General features: G+C 39.6%; 1 protein-coding gene across 1 annotated transcript in view; it reads right to left on the bottom strand.

The window, feature by feature from the left end:
* Positions 1-25,633, bottom strand: part of USH2A (usherin) — an 870,853-nt gene that overhangs the window by 248,550 nt on the left and 596,670 nt on the right. The window contains exons 42-45 of the mRNA XM_089312189.1: positions 24,710-25,338; positions 12,312-12,646; positions 11,292-11,414; positions 372-535 (exon numbers count right to left, since the gene is read on the bottom strand). Coding sequence (XP_089168315.1) covers positions 372-535; positions 11,292-11,414; positions 12,312-12,646; positions 24,710-25,338 — 1,251 coding nt within the window. The remainder of the gene's footprint in view (positions 1-371; positions 536-11,291; positions 11,415-12,311; positions 12,647-24,709; positions 25,339-25,633) is intronic.

Here is a 25,633-nt window from a genome sequence, read left to right on the forward strand (position 1 = left end):
TCAGCACTGAAGGTGATTCGTTTAGAAAGATCTTCCACATTATTACAATGCTATTAAATAGTTCTTGCTAATGAGTGATGAGTTTAAGATATGAGGGGACAGAGTTGTAGGGAGGAAGGTGCACAATATGACACTGTATCAGATTCATTTGATACAGATATTTCTACCACAACTTCTGGAAACTACGCTTTCCATGCAAAGAAATGGACAAAGGGAGACAGGCCTGGGAAGGGTGGAGGAGAGAGGGTTTGCCACCCAGGAATGGCACAGGGACTTCGGTGACTCAGCTTGTTTGAAAAATAGTGGCCATTTTTACTTCACTTGAATAGTAGTAGTCACCGGGCAAGTACAGACCTGCGATGCCGACTTACTTGGTTTATCCCACGTCACGAGGATGGCTGTATGGTTAAGAGCGCCTGCAGTGAGGTTGGCTCCTCTCTCCGGAAGGCCAGCTAGTGTCGTCACAGTCGCTTCTTGGCTGGCAGTAAAACCCACACTGTTGTGTACAAAGAGCTTATACTCATACGTTGTAAACCTAAAACGTTGGTTTGGAAAAGAAAGTACAGAAATTTCTATTTTACAGAAAACCAAATATAGCAATTCCTTTTTCTTCACCAAACGCAGTATTTCCTCTCCACCCCCACAGGGCTGTTTCCTGCTTTCCCCTAGAAAAACATCATTTGCTTTCTCCTTCCTTACACAAAACACACCATTATCTTTTGTAACTCTGGCCTGAATCGAAGGGTAAGGAAAACATTTTATTAGGAATGCTAAGCAAATATTGCCGTTTAAAACAAATGCGGTTTCTCATTTTTCTCATGCTTATTGTTTTCAGAAGTGGTGCGGATTACAGCTCAATTCAAAGACGCAATTACACATCTGGCAAGCTGCCAGCTTTCTCGCTGAATTCGATCCAGACGGTTTTACACTCTTCTTTTGGGAAACCCATTCATTTTCAAATTTTCAAATATCAGAATCCCTCATCACTATTTCTTCTCATACCTGTGCTCCTTTCCCATAATCTCATTGTCAGACAGATAAACCTCTAAATGAAATTGCAACTGTGACTAAAATGTACAACATTCTTCCTGCTAAGAGTTTTGCTCCAGCGAGCTGTACTTTGCGAAGACATTACTGGAGGAAGTGCTGTGGAGAGTGAATATTACTTTGCAGAGGGACAAAAGTGGGCAAGAAGATGCGATATGAACGGGACTTTCCAAGTCATATCATAAATCTGGGACAAAGGAAAGCCACCGATTCTTCGGCCTTTTGCTCTTTCAGGCATCAAACTATCGGGGCTTCCTTGTTTGGTTCAAAACTACACGGGTAGGAAAACACTACTTACAGACACGGTCAGGCTATGATGGGCAATGGCCTAGACAGAGACACTTGATTTAACATACCATGCAACCCATGCCCATCCTGGGGCCTCCAGGACTGGGCAACACTGTCCACAGATCATCACCTTTCTTGGGTGTATTAGATGATTAAGTATCTCTGATGCCCTCAACGCAAGGCCCCACATTCTTTTTCTCAATACTTTACAACCTCTGCCACTCACCATGAAAAGGAGATGGATGCCATTGACCACACCATGTCCACATTCTCAGTCTTCGGTTATCACATGGGTAGAAGTCTGCATGTGTCACCCTGTTTCCCACTCATGGCCCAGATGTATTCTTGCAAGGCTCTGCCTCATAGTTAGGGGAGTTACTTTGCTATATATTGTAACTATAGGCAAAGACTTAGTGACATTTGGAGGTAATTTATCTATTTCTCTTACTAAGAGCTAGCATCAGATCTTCAACATCTCTTGGCTTCACTGTCTCTTTTTCAGGTGTGATAATTACCTTTTTTTTTTTTCCTGCTGTAGTGGGTTGAGTTGTGAGTTGTGTCTCTCCTCTCCCCCAGATATATTTCCCAGACCTAACCTTTGGTCCCTTTGAACATGACCTTACTTGAGAATAAAGTCCTTGCAGATTTAATCAAGTTGAGACAGGGGCTTTAAATCCAATGACTAAGAAAAGACAGGGGACTTTTGATGGAGACAACAGACACACAAAGGGAGATGATACCATGAAAAATAGAGGAAGAAACTGGAGTGATGCTGGCATAAACCACCGAACAGCTGGAGCCACAAGAAGTTAAGGGACAACAAAAGACTGTTCAGAGCCTTGATGGTCTGGCCCTGGAGCAAACCCGATTTGGGACCTTTTCATCTCTAGATCTGGGAAAATATACATTTCGGTATTTTACGAACCCAGTTTGTGATATATTATTATAGTAGCCCTAGGAAACTAGTACCTATGCTGTTTGGTTAAGTACTAAATAGTTCATGTGAACAAGACAACTGAAAAAAAATAATATATCAGGCATTTCTACATTTTTAACCTATTCATTATGATAACCCCATAAGATGATATTATAATACCTATTTGGAAAATAAGGCTCAGAGTTAAATAACTTGTCCAACTCATGGGGCCAATAAGTAGGAGAGTTAGGATTCAGATACAGATGGTCTTATTCCAGAGACTGCCCTTTTAACCACAAGGCTATATTGCCAACATAATAATAATGATAATAATAATAATAATAATAATACTAGTAATAACAATCACAGTGATGATCTGCAGTTTCTGTACTTGGATGACGTCATGTCACTGGGGTTGACCTTTGAGTTCTTTTTCTAGCAGAGGGGACAGATTTCTGCTTACACATCCAAACAGTCCGGCCGAATCTGCTTTGCAACTGCTAGAATGAATATGAAGGATGGTGCGTCGGGGTTAAGAGGGGAGTGAGTGTGTGGCAATGGAATGAACTGAAGCTAATGGCTCCCATGGGCATTGAACCCATGACCTTGGTTTCATTAGCTCGCTCCCTGGGTAAAATGCTTATAATTATATTTTATTTCATAAAATGGCTTAAAAGAAATCTAGCTATAATTTTGGATGCCTAATCTCTTCTATAATATTTGAATTTTTCTTCTACATATCTATGCTATTATGCAAATAATAATCTTTATGGCTTTGAAGTGATACCATTTTTGATGCTCTTTTTGACAAGTCAAATCACAGCATCAGGTGGCATTAAAATAATTAATTGTAAACAAATTATATAGGACTGGCCCAGTTCTTAGGGTACTCTAAGAGAATTCATGGTAATTCAGAGATGGTGAAATAAATTTTCCCAGAAGAAATTGGCCATATTGATAGATGCCATTAGGTTGCCTATTTCCTAAATCATACTCAAATTTAGAGTAAGTGGTGGGTTTAAAGTTTATCTTACTTTAATAAAATGTGTTATATTTTACAATTTAAAAATGACACTCTGAAAACTTAAGGGGGTTTGCCTAAATTTGTACAGCTAGTTAATAGCTAGCTGAGTCTCTAGAGTCTTAATTCCTAATATTAAATTCTTTCCACTATTTATTATTTTACTTAAGAAATTAGCAGGCATTTCATGGTTATGCCAAATATATATCTTTAGCATTTTCTTAAATTTTCATTACATTTTTAAGGAAATGAGATCTTGAATTCTCTTAAATGAAAGACTAAAATATATTCCTTTATTTAATAAGGATATATACCTGTGATTTGTCTCTATATGCATTGGTTTCTATTCCAGCATGTCATATAAAAAATGATGTATTAATTGACTTGGTGTGCTTTTTCTGCTCTCTCCATTTACATTGCTTTTAAAATGGACTTAAGTGGGAACTGGCACTAAACGTAGCAGGTTAAGCTACCACCTGTGATGCTGGCATCTCATATGGCCACTGGTTTGAGACCTGGCTACTCCACTTCTGATCCAACTCCCTGCTAACACACCTGGGAAAGCAGTGGAATATGATGCAACTGCTTGAGTCCCTGCCACCCACATGGAAGACCAGGAAGCTCTTGGCTCCTGGACTTGGCCTGGTCCAGCCTTAGCCTTTATAGCCATTTGAGGAGTGAACTAGCAGATGGAAGATCTCTCTCTCTTTCTGTAATTACGTCTTTCAAATTAATAAAAATCAATATTTAAAAAAAATTTAAAAGTGGACTTAAGTTTTGATTATTGATATAAAATAGGACATTCCATTAATCAAATGTGTTTGAAAGAAAATACTATATTAATTTACATTATATGACAATGCTTATGGATCTCAGTTAATATCTTCCCTAAATACTAATGTGTTTCCTAGGTGCACTTAGAAAAATGTTCCATTTCAAAATCTGTAGGAAACAGTTTTTGAAAACTTCAAAGCAAATGAATACTTACGTTGAATCTATAATGTAGCCAGTTAAATCAATTGTAAACCTATTTAGGATTATTGGGCTACTGCAGGAGTCATTCCCTAAATGATTCATTTATTTGGGTCTATCCTCCAGTCTTCTTCACCCCTAGCATATGGTAACATTTGTTGTGTTATATACACAACTGTGGTGTTTTTCTTTTTAAAAGATAATATATTAAAATCTTGTTTATGGAACAATTCTCATTTCAAAGTTTAGTTGCTATTACCCAGAGGAATTGGAAAGCTAGATTTTCTTTAGATGATGCAAGTTTTAATTTTTTTATTTACTGAATAGGTAAATGTATAAGAGCATGAAGATGATTCATAGTTACTAAAGCAGTCGTTATCAGGTCACATGTAATTGGTAGGCTAGTGACCCAAGAGTCTATCTGTCCAATAGAGAAATGATCCCTACTGAAATTTAGCAAAGCGCTTTTTAAAAAAAAAATTGAAAGAATTATATTGCTCTTTCATATCTGAGACACCACCATTCATTCAAAAATATCTATCGAATATTAACAATATACCATATGATAAACAGAATAAACCTGATGTTTATGGAGTAATATCAGATGAATTAATTTTTACAGAATACTGTTTTTGAATAACATCCAAAATGTTAATTCACTTGTCCTTTTTCATTTCCTTTTTGAATGCACTTTGGAGAGAGCATCTAGTGTAACCTTATCTAATCAGGGGAGTCTTCACAGAGGAGGGGACATTTGGGCTAGGTCTTGATGACAAGTGGTATTTGGTGCAGTGAAGGCTCTTGTCCAGTGAAAGACATTTATTCTAGCACAGAATGAGTGAAGGCTTGTATCTTAAAAGGGTCTGATGTGTTTGGAGAACCAATAAAATGCTTTAGTGCAGCTGCAGAATGCCTCAGGTTATTTTCATCAGAATTAAAAATGTGTCAACTTTATTGATGTCCTAACAGAATTCATGTGTCAATATTGTCACCAATATAAATCATGCTTCTGAAAATGCAGGCTATTTAGTTGCTTCTTCCACTAACTCTTCCTCATATCTGTCACAACCCAAAGTGTGCTTTGGGACATCACACAAGCCAGGATTTGAGAAATGTTGTGTAGTATACCCCTTCTTACACTTCAATCCTTTTTCTGAATAAATAAGCAAATTAATGATAATGCAAATTGTTTCCATTGCTTAAATATGCAGTTCTTAGAATTTTCCATTAGTGGCTGGTGTCTATTCTTTCAGTCTTATATTGATTCTAAAAATAATAGTGAAGATTTTTGCTTTTGTAATTGAAGAGTGATGTTCTTGACACTTAAAAGTTTTTATGACTTTTTTTAGATTCTATGTGAAAGCTGCAACTGTTATTATGTTTCAGTGTCCATTCCTACACTACCAGAATGTCATATATGAAATAATTCTGCTGTAATTTCCATCTTTGTTTTATTATCTCACCAACATTAGACAGAAACACAAAGAAAACAGGTTTTTTTTTCTTTAAGAAAACACCAGAATAAAGAAGCCTCCTATGACAAAATGCATCCTTCCAGATTTAAAGGCTCATTTTTCATGAAGTAACATTTCATATGATGACACTTAGAAAAAGGAATATATGTAGTAAATTCAGGACAATAAAATAAAATCCCAGTGGAGAAAAAGCAACTGTGACTCTATCAACTTAATCTGAATGTGATATAGAGACACTTTCATGCACTTTGAATCAGGGAACACTGCTAAGAGATGGCACACCAGTGTTGACAGAAGTTGGCTTTCATTCCTGGATCCAACTTTTAATCACACTTTGATAGTAAGGAAGTGTGGGGAGCAACTGGGAGCAACTTGGACTAGACTGTTACTGGAATTAAGACTTATTCTATGCATCTGCTCTCCCACAATATGGCGCTGGGAGAGGAGGAAACAGCTTCTACACAGCTGCCTCCAGTTCAACCAATAAGCAGCAGGAGCTGCTCCTGATTGGAGGAGAGCAGCGTACTCGGCGTGTGGGTAGCAGAGTTGGGATTGGCGGAAGAGGACTATAAAGGAGGAGAGAGACAACATGCACCAGGAACATCTATCTGAAGGAACACCTGTGCAGCCCCCGAGAGAGCCGGCCGGCGGTGTGCCGCTCCCCCGCGGAAGTGGGGAAAGTGGCAGGGGGAACCGCCCTTCCACGGAGGTGGAAGGGTCGGTAGCCAACCCGGGAAGAACCAGCAGCAAACCCGGGGAGGGCCGAGCAGACAAAAGAACAGCGCAGGGTCCTGTGTCGTTCCTCCGCGAAGAGGGGGAGCGACATAATGGTGCCGTGACTCGGATATGAAGCCTAGGCAGGGTTTAGTGTCATTCCTCCATGAAGAGGGGGAGCGACATAATGGTGCCGTGACTCGGATATGAAGCCTAGGCAGGGTTTAGTGTCGTTCCTCCACGAAGAGGGGGAGTGACAAGGAAGAAACTGAAGGGATCTTCCTCATCTCAGTAGTCATTGGAGAAAGTCTTCCTTCCAGGCATCCTTTCTGGGCAGAGGTAACAATTTTTTACTTAGTAGTTACAACTCAAATCCACTTATATTATAGGAATACATAGCATGGAACTGGCCTAGCTTTTCCACAGGGCAGAGAAAAAAAATTTATCAGCATACAATTAATCACTGAAGAGCCCATGAGAGTATTTCAGGCATGGAAAACCAAGACATTCTGGCAAAACAACAACAACAACAACAACAACAACAACAACAAACCTAAATGAAAGATCTCTACGAGTGAGATCCCAGTGGAGAGAACGGGGTCATCAAAGAAGGAGGTACCTTTCTCTGAAGGGAGCAGAGAACTTCCACTTTGACTAAGACCCTGTCTGAATAAGATCAAAGTCAGCGAACTCAAAAGGCTTCCATAGCCTTGGCAACTCATGACTAGAGCCTAGGGAGATTACTGATGCCATAAACAAGAGCGTCAAATTGTTAAGTCAACAACAGGAGTCACTGTGTGCTTACTCCTCATGTGGGATCTGTCCTTAATGTGTTGTCCAATGTGAAGTAATGCTATAACTAGTACTGAAACAGTATTTTACACTTTGTGTTTCTGTGTGGGTGCAAACTGATGAAATCTTTACCTGATGTATACTGAATTGATCTTCTGTATATAAAGAGAATTGAAAATGAATCTTGATGTGAATGGAATGGGAAAGGGAGTGGGAGATGGGAGGGGTGTGAGTGGGAGGGAAATTATGGGGGGGAGAAAGCCATTGTAATGCATAAACTGTACTTTGGAAATTTATATTTACTAAATAAAAGTTAAAAAAAAAACTAAAAAAAAAAAACCAAAAATAAAAAATATTCAGAAAAAGAATTGTGTCTGTACTACACATGAGTAGACGCTTCCCTTTGTCACTATTTTCTAAACAATACAGTATAACAACTACTTATGTAGTATTTACATTGTATTAGGTGTTATAAGTAATTTGGAGATGATTTAAAGTACACAGGAAGACGTGCATAGGTTTCATGCAAATACTAACCATTTTATAGAGGGGACTGAAGCATCTGCTGATTTGGTATCCATGAGAGACTTGTGGATACAAGGGAGGGCTGTGGACGCCAAAGGGAAGGGCCATTAAAGACACGTAAGCATGTGCTGAAAGCTCACCCTCATCCCTCTTCTCAATTTGCAGAACTGCTGGCCAGCCCCTCACAACGCCAAGGTGGGCCATGGCAACATCTGACCAATAAAGATCACTTCCTTTAACAGAGAAACCATGCTGCCCTCCAGGAGATAAGTTCCCAGCGTTTTCCCTGATTTATGAGTAGCTCCCATGGGCTACAGAGACACTTACGTTTTTGTGCTTACCAAGGGGTAGGGAAAAGGGGGAAAAGGACTTTCTCACAATAGGAAGCTCATGGTGTTTACTTTGAATGTTAAGAAGAAATGAAAGAAGGTACAAAGAACATCTTTGCTACTGCTACTAGAAATCAACAAATGCCTATAACATTCAACATTATGAGGCTAGTCAAAACATCCTTTCAGCACAATTTTGTGTATACACAGTTCCTTTCTAGAAGCAGCTCTCCTAGGTATAAACTCTGACTCTTCCCTTCCATTAATTTGTGGAGTTTTAACTTCATTTTTTCCTTAATCTCAGATTTGAACCTCTCAAGAATCCTTGGGGTTGGGTGGGGATGGGAGGTGGACATTGGAATTGTGGTTAAAGTGTGACTTGGGACACTCATATTGCGTATCAGAGTGCCTGGGTTTGAATCTTGCCTCTGCTTCCACTCATATGGGAGATCTTGATGAATTCCTGGTTCCTGGCTTTGACCTGGCCCAGGCCTGGTTGTTGTGGACATTAGGGGAGTGAACCAGTAGATGGAAGATTTCTCTCTTTTTGTCTCTCTGCTTTTCACTTACAATGAAAATAAGTAAAGACAAAGAAAAAGAAAAGAATCTTTAGAGGAGTCACTAATATTTCAAACTAAGTTTCTGATCATACTAGTTCTTTAATATATTTTTCTTCTTCAAAGGAATAAAATCAATTTTCTGAGACTTTGTATTTCTGTTGAATGTCTTGTGGCTAAACTTAGAATGAGTCATGTTAAATAGTTTCTGCTCATTTTGGATATTTTTATATTTAATGCACTCAGAGTTAACACATCATAGAAAGCCACTTTTCTAATTGATTTTCCTAGACAGAATTGTGATGATTGCAATTAATATGCAAATCACACTCTGTGTGGAGGCAAGGATGAGAGAGCTCCTCCACCAAACTGAAGTATTGGAATGAGAGGACTAAGTTACATTCACCCTTTCTCCTTTACTTTTTACTTATTTATTTGAGAGGCAGAGTTATAGAAAAGCATAAAAGTGCTCCCATCTGCTGGTTCATTCCCCAAATGCTTACAACAATTTGGGCCAGGCCAGGCCAAAAAAGCAGGAACCAGGAACTCAATACAGATCTCCCACATGAGTGGCAGGGCCCCAACAACTTGAACCATCACTGCCGATTCCCAGGGTCTGCATCAGTGGGAAAGTGGAGTCAGGAGCCAGATTCAGGAATCAAACCCAGGGGCAGGGGCCAGGTGTCATAGTGGGTCAAGCTACCACTGCAGATGTCCACATGCAATTTCAGAGTGGCAGTTTACGTCCTGGATACTCAGCTACTAATCCTGGTCCCTGCAAAGGCACTTGGGAAAACAGCAGACAATAGTTCAAGTATTTGAGTCTTGCCACCCACATGGAGACCTGAATGGAGTTCTGCACTCTTGGCTTCAGCCAGGCCAAGCTCTGGCTGTTGTGGCCATTTGGACAGTGACTCAGCAGATGGATGATAGCTCTGTCACTCTGCCTTTCAAAAAAAATAAATACCAAAAAAAAAAAAAAAAAAAGAAGAAGAAGAAAAAAGGGCTCATACCCAGGTTCTCTGATATGCGTCATAGGCATCTTAAATGCCTGCCCTTGCATTCATCTCTTGTTCCTTATCACAGTGCCTCTGCATACAGTAAATAAAAGTAAATTGATGAATAAATGAACTTCTTCAACGGAAGAGATAAGCATACAGGGAAGCTGAAGTAAGAACAATGATGAATGGAAAACACATGACAATTGTATAATGACCATGATAAATTTGACTGAACAATAAAGATTTACTAATAACTGACCTTTGTTGACTTAGAAAGGTGGCAATTTCACATGGTTCATGCTGTTGCTAGGTCAGATTTATGTGCCGCCCCCCTCCAGAGAATCTTACAATATCTATAATGTTCTTCCTCAATCCCTTAAGATGGGCAGGAGAATTTTCCTTAGTTTTGCTCATTCCCCAAAGAGAGTAACACTACAGTTCATGTTCTTAAGGCACAGAGAAATCAAATACTCAACCTTTTACTGAGTTAAAGTATTTTTTCATTTAATGAGTATTCAGGATCCTAGTGTATGCCAGGCACTATGGTTGGAACTGAAGGAAAAAGGAAAGCAAAGCCCCTGCCTTGTGGTAGATCTGATTTATAAAGTAGTGTCCAGAGAAGTAGTCAGGCCTGTACATTACAATGAGAGATAGTTAAAGAACCGGTTATGGAAATCCATTAAAAGGAAGCTGCTTCAGACCAGGGAGACAATGAGTAGGAAAGCCTTCCTGGAGAAAGAAACATCTAGAACAAAATTTGAGCGATAATGCAGTCAGACAATGGGGTGTACAAAATATCACAGGTTGGAGGTGTGGAATGTATCGCAGATGTGGCTTGGACACAGAGACCCCAGGAAGGGAGCTGTGGGAGACAAGGCTAGGATTATAAACAAGGTTAGAGGACCCTAAGTTGTGGGTTTAGATACAAACCGACTTGATGGGAAAGTTACTGAAAAGTTAGAATTTTTCACACAATAGCATTCATGTTGTTAGCAATTCAATTACATTACTTAGACTCATGGAGATTTAGACGTTGTTTAATTCCATCCAATCACTTCATTTTTATGAGCAACAAAAATGAAGCCCAGAGAAGGGTAGTCATTTGTCTGAGGTCACAAAGCCAGTTCTCCAGCACAGCATGAAACAGAACTCAGATTGGCTAATATTCTCCTGAATTACTTTTTCACTTCTTTGAATTCTATATTAAATTCTTTCGCACCCCAATCCTGTTTACTAAATATTTTTTGTGGACTGAATCAATGACTTAAGGCCAATTACTTTACAGAAATGGTAGCAATAGCAAGGATTTTCCAAATGCCCAGGAACTTCCTAGGTTTCATATGTGTTCAATATTTCCAAATTCCTCTGTTAAATTTCATGTCTGGATAGAGCTGTGGCACAGGCAATAGGTGAAGGCTCAAACATCTACAAGTTTGACTTCAAAAGGCTTATTGTAAGCACGCAGTTAAGATAGCAAACATTAAACATGCTGACTGTTACAGTTCCATGATTAATGCCACAGATAATAACCAAACATGTTCTATTGCATAACTGATAACAAGCTCACACAATGAAGACACTAAGATACTTTGAACTATTCAATATGCCCAAAACTAAATGCCAGCATTTGTTTTTATAGTTTTTGTAATCTCACCTGCTAAGACCCTTATCTTCATAAAACCACTGAGTTCCTGAATAAATATTGTGCCACAGATTTAAATCTTCTGGGGGATTTGATGCAAGTGGTTGCCGGGTTTTACGTCTCAGAAGCTCATATCTAAAGCAAAAGACAAGCAGGAACATCAGGATTATCTCAACTAATGTTATTACCAAAATTCAGGTTGTTTTGTGGTATGTGGTATGACGTATGTGTGCAAACATAACAATTCCATCTTAAGTTTTCAATTATGAGGGCTTTTCCAGATAAACTTTTTTTTCTGGCTCAAGTTTCATATATTGAATTATTTTAAAACAATCAGCTACATTCACATTTTACCATTATCAGCCAGAATGATAACATTTTAGATTCCTTCTATGTCAGATTTGCCAAACATTTATTGCCAGTTTCACACAAAGTAGAAATACAAAAACCTTATCGAGTTAATGATTTCTTAAGACTTCTACCATCAATACTTAATAAACAATGATAACACTGTATTATCAACTCTACAGTCTTGGCTAACCATCAAGTTCAAGTGGTTTCAAAGCCCTTTCAGGATCACAACTCCTTCCTTTCATCTTATCTCTCTCCCTGATCACATTATTTACAAATGTTCCAGTCATAAAGCCATGCTGTAGAAGTTTGTTGTGTTCACTTTAGAATTTTGGAACATATTTGTGTGAATGATCGGGGTAGAATATGCATCAGGTTTGCCCAACAGAATACAAATATATTTGGAGAATCAAGAGAAGGATTTGGTAGAGTCCAGAGGGGAAGGGACTGCTGTTGCCAGAGTTGTTAGTTCTTCTCATTAGCACGGTGGTTTGTCTGCCTTGATGCGCAATGATGGTTCCATGTCATGCTGTAAAATGTAATACTCTCTGGAAGTTACCGGCTGAGGCAGATACAGGAAGGAATTAGCTTAATGCTCAGGTGTGAGTAAAAGCCTCCTTCCCTACTCTTAAAGAGGTAAAGACCAAGGCAAAATTCAAAAGCCCGGTTACCTTCTCTTACCTCAAATTCGGTCCGTTTGGCTTGGATGGTGGCTGCCAGGAAACCCCAACGTAGGATTCGCTTAGCGGAATCACAGACAGTGGGCTCACATCCTGAGGCAGGGTGGGGTGGGTGGTTACGTAAGTAGGTAGGCTCTCTGTGCACCCTCCTAGGTACCCGTTACCCCCCGAGCAAGCAACAATGGTGACAGAATAATTAGTGAAAGGAATCAGGGGAGTAACAACTTGGCTTAAGACTGAGGCTGTAACATTGGTTACTGTGACGTGTGGGTCCGGCATGCGGATCTCATAGCTAAGCATGTCCCCATTCTGGATGAGTGGAGCTTCCCAAGTGACCTGGAATGAGAGAGAAACTGAGAATCAGTGTGAGAACGCAGGCACAGTACAACGGAAGTTCGCAGGATCTAGAATTCTGTGCTGTTTCCTTTGCAGCAGGTACATTCAATGCGCTTACTCTCAACTGAGCCATTGTACGAAACGGTCATGACGGGGCTGGGATCAATTAGCAGGGCACCAGGACTCCAACGAAATGCTGTTTCCTGGGTTTGGCTTGCAGTCTTGGTACCTTCCAGCTCTGTCAGACGAATGCACACCTTAGTGATTCATCTCCACTGCAGGTGTTCCGAGGAACACAGAGCAAACACATGGAAGAAATTCACACATCCACATGCATCAATAGGGCAGCCGCAGGTTTTGATTGTTTTCTTGTGTATAACTCAATTAAGTAGAATATCAGAACTCCTTGCTTTGCACTGTTAGGGTGCATGCTAAATAAGCTGCTTTTGGGAGGTGTGTGGGGGAAGAGAAATCACCATGTGCTTTTTCTGACACGGTACAATTCAGTTTCTGACTCTTATACGGAACTGAGCAAGTATAGCAATAATAGCACATCCCATTTTCAGATATATGTATATAAAGCTCTTAAAAAGGTAAGCAAAGGCAGATCATGAACATCAGAAAAGAAGAGAATTTTGTCACGGATGCTGTAATGTCTCAAGTTTCTTTACTTTGCTGCTAAGTTTTGCAAGAGCATAGTAGTAATATAGTCATGTTCTTGCAGAGAGGCTATTAAAAATCACTATCCTGTTTTACCTCTTTTATTGTTGCCTTGCTGTGTCCCTTAAATAAATATATACCTCACAGTATGTGTTTTATTTTCTATGTAGACTATAAACTTCCTCTGTAAAAAAAAAAAAAAAAAAAAAAAAAACAACTTACTTATTTTTGTATATTTGAAGGACAGAATGACACAGAGAGGAGAGAGAGAGAGAATGAATCTTTTTTCTGCTGGTTCACTCTTCAAATGCCTCCAACAGTCAGAGCTGGACCAGGCCTGCAACTCCATCTGAGTCTCCTACATGGCTGATGGGGACCCCAGTACGTGAGCCATCATCAGCTGCCTCCCAGGGTTCACATTAACAAGAAGCTGAATCAGAAGCAGAGAAGCCAGGACTCAAACCAAGCACACTGATATGGGATGCAGGTGTCCAAGTGGCAGTTTAACCAGCTGTGTCACAACACTTGTTCTGACTGTCGGCTTTATGACAGCGGAACCTAAAATGCATGTTCACTTTGGGCCTTGCACACAGAAGTACTGTTGAGTAAGCAGTTGTAGTTATAACTTGTTAGGCTATATTTCTCCTTAGAATACAGTTATTTTGAAACATTAAACAATAGATTTCAACAAAGTTATTTACTGATATCCAAATTTATAACTACATATAAAATTAAAGTCACAAAGGAATCATAGAAAAATTACCATTGAAAAGAACTGACCAAAAATTCTATCTTAAATCAAGAGGTAGTTTCCTTTAGAAGCATAACCTGAGATTTTTCAGAATATTTTTAGTAATAGGCTGTGACAAAGTGAGCTCTCAGCACATGTGAGTTGGGCAGTATTGCTTGTTGATTCTCATGGTAATTTATAATTCACAAGGGGTCAATATTGACCCAACTGTTGTTACGTGGCCTGAAACTATTGTTAATCTTGAAAGCTTCCTGTAGAGTTCCAGGAAGGGAATTTTGTGAGGAAAGAAATTTCAAATGTGTTTCTTATGAGCAAAGAGGATTTGTCTCAATACAGAAATTGTTCCAGAAATCCAAAGCAAGAAACATCATAGAGCACACATAGGTTTCTATTCATTATTGCAAAGGTACAATGGTCTTCTTGGCCTTGAAAAACAAGTCAAGGTCAAGCTCAGGGTGTTCCCTGGTCCTACAGCATGAATGAGAAAAGAAGAGCTATTATAGCTAACTTCCACTTGACTGAACTAGGAATTCACAACTTCTTTGCCTCTCAAATCAGAATATTCAGGTTCAGGTCAGAGCTTGGCAACACTTGAAAGAATTAAAACTTAGGAAATAGTCTGTGTTAGTAGTTGAGCTAACAGCGAATTGATTTGGAACTTGGTATTGAGGCTGAGAAAAAGCATTCATGAGATAAAACTTGAATAAGATATCTACCAGCAGAGATTAAGGGATTTGATGTAATGACTCTGGAGACAGTCATTTGAAGATCTAAAAAGCCTATTTCCTCCTCTAAAAATGTTTACATCTAGAAATTAGCTGTTTTTCTCATTTTTAAAAAGGTTATAAGATTAGAAAAATATCTTTTTGATAGCAGTGAATTAGAAGAAACAAATCTACTTATACAGAAAAATTTCAGGAATATATAAAACAATATTTTATAGCAATATGGAGAAAGACACTTTCATTAATGTCAGTAGGCTAAGAAAAATGGTTGTCTAATTAGATCACTCTCCTAAAAATATCCTGGAGCCATTATTAAAAATAAATTATTAAAAATAAAAATTAAAAAATTTTAAGGAGCCAGTTAACTAAATATTGTATTCTTTTCTTTCCTGTACTTTCAACTGTACTTAGTATAGTGTGACCAAAATGCATGATTCAAAATGTTCAGTTTAATTCCCTATGACCTTTTACATATCCATGAAATATAGCGAGGATTATGAAATATTATTGTAGCTTCTTGGCCTGAAAGGCAAGAAATGTGTTCCTTAGTAATTAATTTTACAACAAAATTTATTTTTTAAATTTTTTTTAGTTTATTTTACAGATAGAGTTATACAGTGAGAGAGAGAAAGGTCTTCCTTCCATTGATTCACTCCCCAAATGGCCGCTACAGCAGGAGCTACGCTGATCCAAAGCCAGGAGCCAGGTGCTTCCTCCTGGTCTCCCATGGGGTGCAGGGACCTAAGCCCTTGGGCCATCCTCCACTGCCCTCCCAGGCCACAGCAGAGAGCTAGACTTGAAAAGGAGCAACCGGGACTAGAACCAGAGCCCACATGGAATGCTGGCGCAGCAGGCAGAGGATTAACCAAGTCAGCCACGGCACCTGCCCAACAAAACTTATTTTTTAAAATGTAGCCATCTTCACTTTCTTTCTTTTTTCTTTTAAGATTTATTTATTTATTTATTTGAAAGGCAGAGTTACAGAGAGTTAGAGGCAGAGAGAGATTCCATCTATTGGTTCACTCCCCAAATGGCCACAGTGTCTGGAGCTGGGCTGATCCAAAGCCAGGAGCCAGGAGCTTCTTCTGGGTGTTCCACATGGATGCAGGGCCCCAAGGACTTGGGCCATCTTCTACTGCTTTCCTAGACCATAGCAGAGAGCTGGATTGGAAGTGGAGCAGCCAGGACTCAAACTAGTACCTATATGGGATGTGGGCTTGCAGGCACCAGCTTTACCTGCTACGCCACAGTGCCAGCCCTTCTCTCTTTTAACTAAATAAAATAAATCTTTAAAAATGAATTTTGGGGGTTAGCACTGTGGCGTAGCAGGTAAAGCTGCTGCCTGCAGTGCCCACGTCCTATATGGGCACTGGTTTGAGTCCTGGGTGCTCCACTTCTGATCCAGTTCTCTGCTATGGCATGGGAAAATAGTGGAATGTGGACCAAGTTCTTGGGTTCCTGCACCCATGTGTGAGACCGGGAAGAAGCTTCAGGCTCCTGGTTTCAGATCAGCACAGCCCCAGCTGTTATGGCCATTTGAGGAGTGAACCAGTGGATGGAATATCTTTCTCACTGTCTCTCCCTCTCTCTGTAACTCTACCTTTCAAATAAATAAATAAATATTAAAAAGGAAGGAAGGAAGGAAGGAAGGGTGGGTTATAGAGAGAGATGGAGGGACAGACAGAGAGCTTTTCCATCAACAGGTTCACTCCCAAATGGCCACAACATCTGAGTCTGGTCCAGGCTGAAGCCAGGGGCCAGGAGCCAGGAGCTTCTTTCAGGTCTCTCACATGGGTGCATGGCTATCCTCTGCTGCCTTCTCAGGCACATTAGCAGTTACCTGGATCAGAGGTGGAGCACTTGAACCGGACTTGAACCGGACTTGAACCGGAGCCCATATAGGATGCTGGGGTCTCAGGTGGCAGCTTTACCCACTATGCCACCACTCTAGCCCCCATCAAAACTTTTAATAGAAGTACAGTTTTATAGTGGAAATAAAATGTTTATTTCATAGATAACTTGCTTAACATGATTTTTTGAGTGGTTCTTAATATTTAGATCTCCATTTCTTTGTTTGGTTATATTTTCATAAAATAGGACAAGTAGATAACTGGTTAGAGAGCCACTGACTTTTGCCAACCCTTTCAGATCCTTAAAGAATTGTTCTAGAAAATCATGGCACCATCAGAATTCCACATTATTAAACAGAAACTTAGAGGTATAGGTTACTTGATTGGCTTTAGGCTCAGAAAGAGCAACACATATAAACATTGTTAACTGACTTCCTGCTTGAATTCCATCAAACTGTATTTAAGAAATGTATAAGTAAATAAGAGTACCAAGGTATTTCAAAAAGTTTGTATAGCATCATGGCTTAAGCCTACTGTTTGTGATACCAGCATCCCGTATCAAAGCACTAGGTTGAGTCCTGGCTACTCTACTTCTGATCCAGCTCCCAGCTAAAGTTTCTGGGAAAGCAACAGAATACGGCCTGTGTTCTCAGGACCCTGCAACCCATGTGGGAAGCAAGGGTGAAGTTACAAACTCCTGGCTTCAGCCTGGCCCAACTCCAGCCATTGCAGCCATTTGGAGAGTAAACCAGCTGATGGGGATTTTTTTCTCTCTCCTTCTGTCTTTTCCTGTCACTCTTCCTTTCAATAAATGATGCTGGGAAAACTGGATTTCCATGTGCAGAAGCATGAAGCAAGACCCCTACCTTACACCTTACACAAAAATCCACTCAACATGGATTAAAGACCTTAATCTATGACCGGACACCATCAAATTATTAGAGAACATTGGAAAAACACTGCAAGATATCGGCACTGGCAAAGACTTCTTGGAAAAGACCTCAGAGGCACAGGCAGTCAAAGCCAAAATTAACTATTAGGATTGCATCAAATCGAGAAGTTTCTGTACTGCAAAAGAAACAGTCAAGAAAGTGAAGAGGCAACCAACAGAATGGGAAAAAATATTTGCAAAGTGGAAGTTCTCTCCTCCCTTCAGAGAAAGGTACCTCCTTCTTTGATGACCCGTTCTTTCTACTGGGATCTCACTCGCAAACACCTTTCATTTGGGTTCTCCTCCCCCCTCCCCCCAGAATGTCTTGGCTTTCCATGCCTAAAATACTCTCATGGGCTCTTCAGCCAGATCTGAGTGCCTTAAGGTCTGATTCTGAGGCCAGAGTGCTGTTTAGGACATCTGCCATTCCATGAGTCTGCTGTGTATCCCACTTCCCACGTTGGATCGTTCTCTCCCTTTTTTATTCTATCAGTATTCGCACGTGGGTGGCAGAGACCCAAGCATTCAGACCTGCTTTCCCAGGTACATCAGCAGGGAGCTGGATGGGAAGTGGAGCGGCTGGCATTGAAACTGTGTTCATGTTAGGAGTCCAGCGTCACAGGCAGAGGTTTAACCCGTGGCACCACAATAGCGGCCCCAGTAAAGAAATCTTGAAAAAATGTTTCTAGACAGATAGAACCAGAAGATAAGTATTCTTTTTGACACAAAAAACTTTGAAATCCACACAGGCTTTTCAAAATATTAATTTCCCATGAACTTTTTGAAGACCCTCCTGGATGTATGAAGGTGATCTAATGTGCTGAGAATGGACTGAGGATATTGGTCCTTCATATTTATGTCAGCTATGCCACTGAAATTGGGTGGCTCTGAGCAAAATACGTAACATCTCCAGGCTTTGGGCTCCTCACACCTATTGTGGAGACACAATCCTGGCTTCAAGTTTAGACACTCCACTGCTTAATTCTAAGACAGCTTCATCAATCGAAGATACAATGCACCACAGGGAAAGAACATGTGTAAATATTTAGTTTGATAGAGCAGTTCCTCTTAGCAACTGACTCCTTGGCAAAACTCATACAGAAAATGATTTACAACAAATGGCTCTTAAAATGAATATTTGCCTTCAAAATGTCCTCCTTTTCTCATTATTAATGTAAATTTTAATTTTAGATGTCTTGCTTGTATTTCTCAATCAGGCACAGTACAAACATGAGAGAAGGAAAAATCATCAATGCCTCTCTGATTCCTCCTTCCATAGCCCCTTCTTAAGGAGAGGAAGTTACTGCTTGGCATCTATTCTTCCACACCTTCGAAAGCTCATACAAATAAAGCAGAAATTTTGATACACTTGCAAGTTTTTTTTTCTTTCTTTTTACTTTCTGTAAACAGAAAAAGTGTATTTCATATCTGGTATGTTACAACTGGTATTTAGCCTTAACCATAGTTTATGGACACACTTGATCATATTTTATTTGCTTTAATATAACATTATTTTCATGAAAAAATTATTTAATTATTACCTATTGGCATTATCTCACTGCTAAAAACAGTATTTGAAGATGTATGCAATACATACCATTGTATTTATTTAGCACTGGATAGATTACCAAGGAGTACAGTGCAAAAAGTAAATATGTGTTTCATTTTGATCTTTATGAAGAGATTCCTTTCTGAAAAAGTTGAGGTAATTCACATTATCACAAACAAGGCATGTGTCCATGATCTGTATTCCCACAAACTCTCGATATTACTAATGTTAATTTTTACCAAAGTACTTATTTCTTTAATTAACCTATATTCACCTGACTTTTTATTCTTTTTATGCCTCCTCAAAAGTAATCAAGTTATTTCATAACTATGTATAATTATCTTTTTTCAAATTTTCATTACATTATTTTCATCTTATTTGAGAGAAAGAGTGCGCGAGAGAGACAGAAACAAACAGCAAAGATTTCCTGTCTACTGTCTGTCTCCCACATGGGAGGCAGGGACCCAAGTACTTAAGCCATCACTGCTGCCTCCCAGGGTTTGTATTAGCAGGAAGCAGAGCAGTTAAGACTTGAATCAAGCACTTTGATACAAGATGCAAGCATCCCAAGCAGGAACTTATCACTGCCACATTCCCACACCCTTTTACTTTAAAATCACTGAGTTCCTTCTTTTAATTTAGAAAGGGACCCCTCATCTTTAAATTGCATAAAATTCTCATTTGTTTTCTTCCACACTTTCTATTTTTTTAACATGAACATTTTAATTCCTTGAAAATTAGTTTTGACAGAGGGATCTATTTTTGGGTCCTTAAACACGAATAGCTAGATAGACCAGTATCATTTTATCAATAAACCACCTTTTCCCAGTGTGACAAATGCCACATCTACAATAAGTTTCCACAAGACTTGTGTCTAGGTCTAAACTCTTGAGTCTCTTCCATGTTCTACTACATGTCAATATCATATTGTTGGAATATAGTGCCTTTAGACAAGTTTTGTGTACTACAGAAAATATAATGCCACATTTTTTTTCTAGAACTTTTTTTTACCATTTAGTCTTCTGTTTATATTTTAAAATAATTTTGTCCAGTTTGAAAAGCAAAAGAAAACAAAAATGTTACTGGCATCCTGATTTGAACAGTCAGGTTTATTTGGCAATTTTAGAAGGATTGATTTTTTTGTTGTTGCTGTTGATGGAATAAATCCTTCTGTCCAGGACAATGGCCTAGTCCCCATTTGTTGCAGTATAAAGTACAGAACTGCATGGATGCCGGAACCAAATTGCTTGACTATGATCCTAATTCTTATTCCTTATGTAATTCAACCTCTCAATTCTCAGCTTTCCTTCTGTGAAATGGAGATAACAATACCACTTATCTGACAGGGTTGCAGTAAAGATCAAATGAGAGCAATTTTTTTGGAACAATGTATACATTCAATAAATATTACTTGCCATTGTTGTTTTATTTCCTCCATAAGATATTTGTATTTTTTATTTGTGAGTTGATTTAAGCAGCCGTCAAAAATTAGTCCATCTTTAAAAACTGATGAGAATTATGATGAAGACTCAACTCCTTTTACTTTGGTTTGTTGCAAAGCCCACACACGAGTGGCACTACACGCAGACAGCAGAGCCAAAGCACACAGGGACATGGTCTAGGTGGCACTCTCCCTCCTCCTGGTGCTGAGGCTGGTGAGTTCAGCTGCCTGAGCTGGGTGAGGACCCTCTTGCAAAACAGGAGCTGGGGACTGCAGGTTTGCTTCATTTATCCTGCTTAAACTGTGAGAAAGTTGGCAAAGGCATCAGGTTTAGAAACATGCAATACCACTATAATAGAAGCTTTCTGCAGCAGTACTGTTGTAGAAGTTTCTCTACATTTTACTTCTTATCACTCCTCAATTCTACTCAGACACTCAGTGCAGTAACATGCACACTAAATCTACCCAACTTAAATATCTTCTTACCTTGAATTCTTTTCAGAAATCACTGCTGAATTTTACAAGTCCAGTTTCTGCATCTATTGACCAATGGGCTTTCTCCTTTAATGGACTGATAAAGGAAGTGTGTTGATAGATTTCCTTAGGTTGAACCATCCTCCTTAACTTTCTGGAATCAAATCTAATTTGTCCTGGTGTATCATTCTTTCAATAAATTGCTTAATTTGGGTAATATCATCTTTGGAAGTTCTAGACTGATATTCAAATGTGACAATCGTCTTTAGCTTTACTGGACTATATTTTTCAGAGTACTGTTACCAACTTTATAGAAAGAAAAGTGCACAGCTTTCACTTTTCCAGTTGACACAACCTCTCTGGCATTACACATATATTTTCTTTGTAATCAAATAATATTTTCAGAATATGATTGATTTTTGCTGCTGCTTGTTGACCTAAAGATGTGTAGTTTCTCTCACTTTCCCTTTTAGACTGTAATTCTTGCGTCATTGTATAAAGAGCACGGAACAGAGGAAGTAGGTGGAATACTAGCTCCACTATCCCCTCCCTATCAGCGAGTATTCATTATTCCTCCTAACCTCATTCGTTCTTTCCCTCCAAGTCTTTGTCACTTTCAGGCATATAAGATGCTGATTTGTTTGTGTTCTATCTAAAATGTAAGCTCTAGCATGCCAGGGACTTTATTTTGATCTCTATTGTAACCCCAGTGGCAAAAGAAGCATTCGTGACAATTGTGTCAATGTCACTAAATGGTAGCACTGAAACTGCTACTGATGTTGCTAATCTTATTAACAATTTTCTTCATTTAATATATACTTGGAACAGCTTTTCATGTGAAATGATGAATAAATTTCATAACCAAGGCATTGATGACTATCCTTCTGTTATTCCTCATAAATCTTTTATTTATTTATTTATTTATTTATTTATTTAACAGAGTTAGTGATAGACAGAGAGAGACAGAGAGATAGGTCTTCCTTCCATTGGTTCACTCCCCAAATGATCGCTACAGCCGGAGCTACACCAATCCAAAGCCAGGAGCCAGGTACTTCTTCCTGGTCTTCAATGCAGGTGCAGGCGCACAAGCACTTGGGCCATCCTCTACTGCCCTCCAGGGCCACAGCAGAGAGCTGGACTGGAAGAGGAGCAATCAGGACTAGAACCCGGCTTCCATATGGGATGCCAGAGCCACAGGCAAAGGATTAACCAAGTGAGCCAAGGCGCTGGCACCCTCATAAATCTTTCATTTTGACTTTCAAATCTTGTACTCTGCAGAGAAGTCTTTGTTTTGCATCATATACCTCCACTTACCAGGTAAGCTGTATCACAAGAACATGTGCTCTGGTAAAGTATTAAGATCTTTCTAAGCGCCAGCTCTGTGATTAATCCTCTGCTTGCGGCGCCAGCATCCCTCTCACTGTCTGTAACTCTACCTCTCAAATAAATAAAATAAAATAAAATAAAAGATCTTTCTAAATATCATATGAGCCAATAGAACTACAGCATACCTATGTGATTTTCATTCCGTTAAAATACACGTCATCAAATACTAGATTCAATTGAATATTCCTGCTGTTCCTCTTCATTGACAACTTTTTTGTTTCATGGTTATAAACTAATAATCATTTTTGTGCATTTAAAAAAATCACTAGTATACAATGGCCATATATTTCAAGTACTTTCTGAGAGACTTTTAAATTTCTGACCTAAGATTACTCCTGCTTTGTGGGCGTGAGATGATGGCCTGTGAGAATCACTCCTTTGGCCAAGCTAATGTAAACTTCTCATGCAAGTTGTCTAGTCATGCCTATTGCTTTCTTCCTGGATATTACAAAGGAGGGCAAAAAAATGAAAAACAGGCCAGAAACTTGTTCTAGACACTTTTTTTTTTTTTTTTTTGACAGGCAGAGTGGACAGTGAGAGAGAGAGACAGAGAGAAAGGTCTTCCTTTGCCGTTGGTTCACCCTCCAATGGCCGCTGTGGCCAGCACGCTGCGGCCGGCACACCGCACTGATCCGATGGCAGGAGCCAGGTACTTATCCTGGTCTCCCATGCAGGTGCAGGGCCCAAGCACTTGGGCCATCCTCCACTGCACTCGCGGGCCACAGCAGAGAGCTGGCCTGGAAGAGGGGCAACCGGGACAGAATCCGGCGCCCCGACCGGGACTAGAACCCGGTGTGCCGGTGCCGCAATGCGGAGGATTAGCCTATTGAGCCGTGGCGCCGGCCTGTTCTAGACACTTTTGATCACTGTCTATATATGCTGAATCAAAGAGCATTGTGCACTGAGTTATTATTCTTCCAAAACTACTTGCTTTTTTCTAGATTTGCTTTAATCAGCAATGCATAATTATAATATTTTTGTTAGAATTCAGAACAGAGTGTGTTATGTGACTTTGTCTGTGTGAAGGCACTGGGTTTGTTATTTTACATCCTATTGATTGGTTCTGCTACCAAAGTTTTCCAGAATTCCCCAGGGATTGACAAGAAGTCTTCTCTGGAATGATGAATAACTCTAGATTTGTTTGGATTTTTTGTTTTTAGTTTTGTTTTTTACTTTGATTGAAGCTTAAAACTTCCTAATTCATATCACATGTGATATTAATTGTAGATCTTATAATTAGAAAATAATTTCCTTTTAGTGTTTTAATAACATAAGTCTATGTTCTTTTGTTATTTCTATCCAATAGGTGTGCTGCTTTCACTGTCTCATCCTGAAATGAATAAAGATTTTTTTTTCATTTTAATTATCTTTATATACAGAAGATCAATATAGTATATACTAAGTAAAGATTTCAACAGTTTGCACCCACACAGAAACACAAAGTATAAAAGAAAAATAGCTTTTAGTTTGTAGCATAAATAAAATTTCTTCAACAATTTATACTATTTAGCATCACCTAGTGTTCACTTTTGGTGAGGAAGAGAGAATACACAACATAGATCCAAGTAATAATTTCAACAGATGAACTTTGCTGTTATGCAAATGTCCTTTGTTTTGTGCTCTGGTGAGCAAGCTACTGCACCAATGCTTTTGGCAGTCGTACAAGACTGAATCCATGGAAGCATGTGTGTATTTACACAAAAGAGGCTTCTAAGCTACAAAACTCCCTCCTGTTTGGTTATACTAATTTCCCTTGAATGAAGTTTGTATGCCAGCCAAAACAATGGTAGTTATCCTGTTCTCTAGAGTTCATTCCCAATAGAATGAGGTGAATAATTGAACACTTTCTAGATAACCCAGGATTGTGGTATTTTTTATTTCCCTCCCTGTCACTTCAATTCTTTGATTATTAAAAAATGCCAGAGTCTTGGTCATTGGAACTTTTGCTAATATGCTAATCCATTCCTCCATATTTTCCCATCTCGTCTCATTTTCTGATCTATTTAAATCTGACGTGGTGGTTAAGCTAAGCATCCCATTGTGGCATTCAAAATACTTCAGGTGTGCAAGGCAAATGGAAGCATCTCGACAATATAATTAGGGGGATACAGGGAGGAATGAAAAACTGACATCGAAGTCAAGATAGTTTGGGCCAAAGGCCAAAACCCAGTTTCTCCAGTGAATGCCTAAAACAACAAATGCATTCGTTTTGTCAGTAGATGGCTCTGTTCAACACAGAGTCAAACCAGGGTCCATTCCTTCAGTGTGCAAAAGGAAAGAGCACTCTGGATCTTACCCTGGCTGCATCGGGTCCAAGAACATGCACTGCAGGTGGCTGTACTCCAGCGGGTCGTGAGGGTCTCGTGGTGACTTCCGCCCAAGCACTGCTGTTGGTGCCTCCATTCATAGTGCTCATCAGCACTCGATATTCATAGTGTGTCCATGGGTTAAGAGAAGGAGTCTTGTCAATAAACCTCATGGAATGATTTCTTGGGAGAGTAACCAGGGTGGTAACTTCTTCCTTCCCTTTGAGTCTTCTCTCAATCGTGAAGTTCTCCACCAAGCCGTTGGGGTGGGTGGGGGGTTGCCAAGCTATAATCACCGATGTCGGAGTATCAGAGAACAGTTCCGGACTCGGGATGCCTTCTGGTGCCCCTGGGAGTGTCCACACAGTCTGGGACTCTGGTGAGAGGGAACACCCTCTGGCTGTACAGGCTTCCACTTGAAACGTATAGGCTGTATATGGCAGTAAATGAAGCACTGTTGCACTGGTGACATTCCCAGGAGCCCTCAAGCACAGATGGCCACGTTGGTAAATGCTATAGTGGGTAATGACCCCATTGCACTGCAGAGGCTGCTGCCAGGTGACCAACATTGTCCTCGACTTTATGTCCAGAAGAATCGGAGGGTCTATAGGCCCAGGTTCTATAAAGGAGAAGAAATCCAAGAAGTCACTCCCGTAGCTCCTCAAAATACAACTGAAACAAGTGACAGGTCTCCTCGTACAGCATGGAGACCGAACAGTTGGCAAAGGCCAGTGGGTAAACAAATAGCCTACCATCAAGACAAGGACCATGGCTGCTGGCTGCTTTGCTCATTCATCTTTGTGAAATACTTGTTGAATATTACTGAGCCAAAATTGCCTCTTTCTTTTCTAAGGTGACTATTGCTAGCAAGCAAAACCTTCACAAAGATTTTTGGAAATAAAGGTATTAGAAGA

The sequence above is a fragment of the Oryctolagus cuniculus genome, chromosome 13 (genome assembly GCF_051225735.1).
Source record: "Oryctolagus cuniculus isolate XC-2025 breed Fujian yellow rabbit chromosome 13, ASM5122573v1, whole genome shotgun sequence".
Lineage (NCBI taxonomy): Eukaryota > Metazoa > Chordata > Mammalia > Lagomorpha > Leporidae > Oryctolagus > Oryctolagus cuniculus.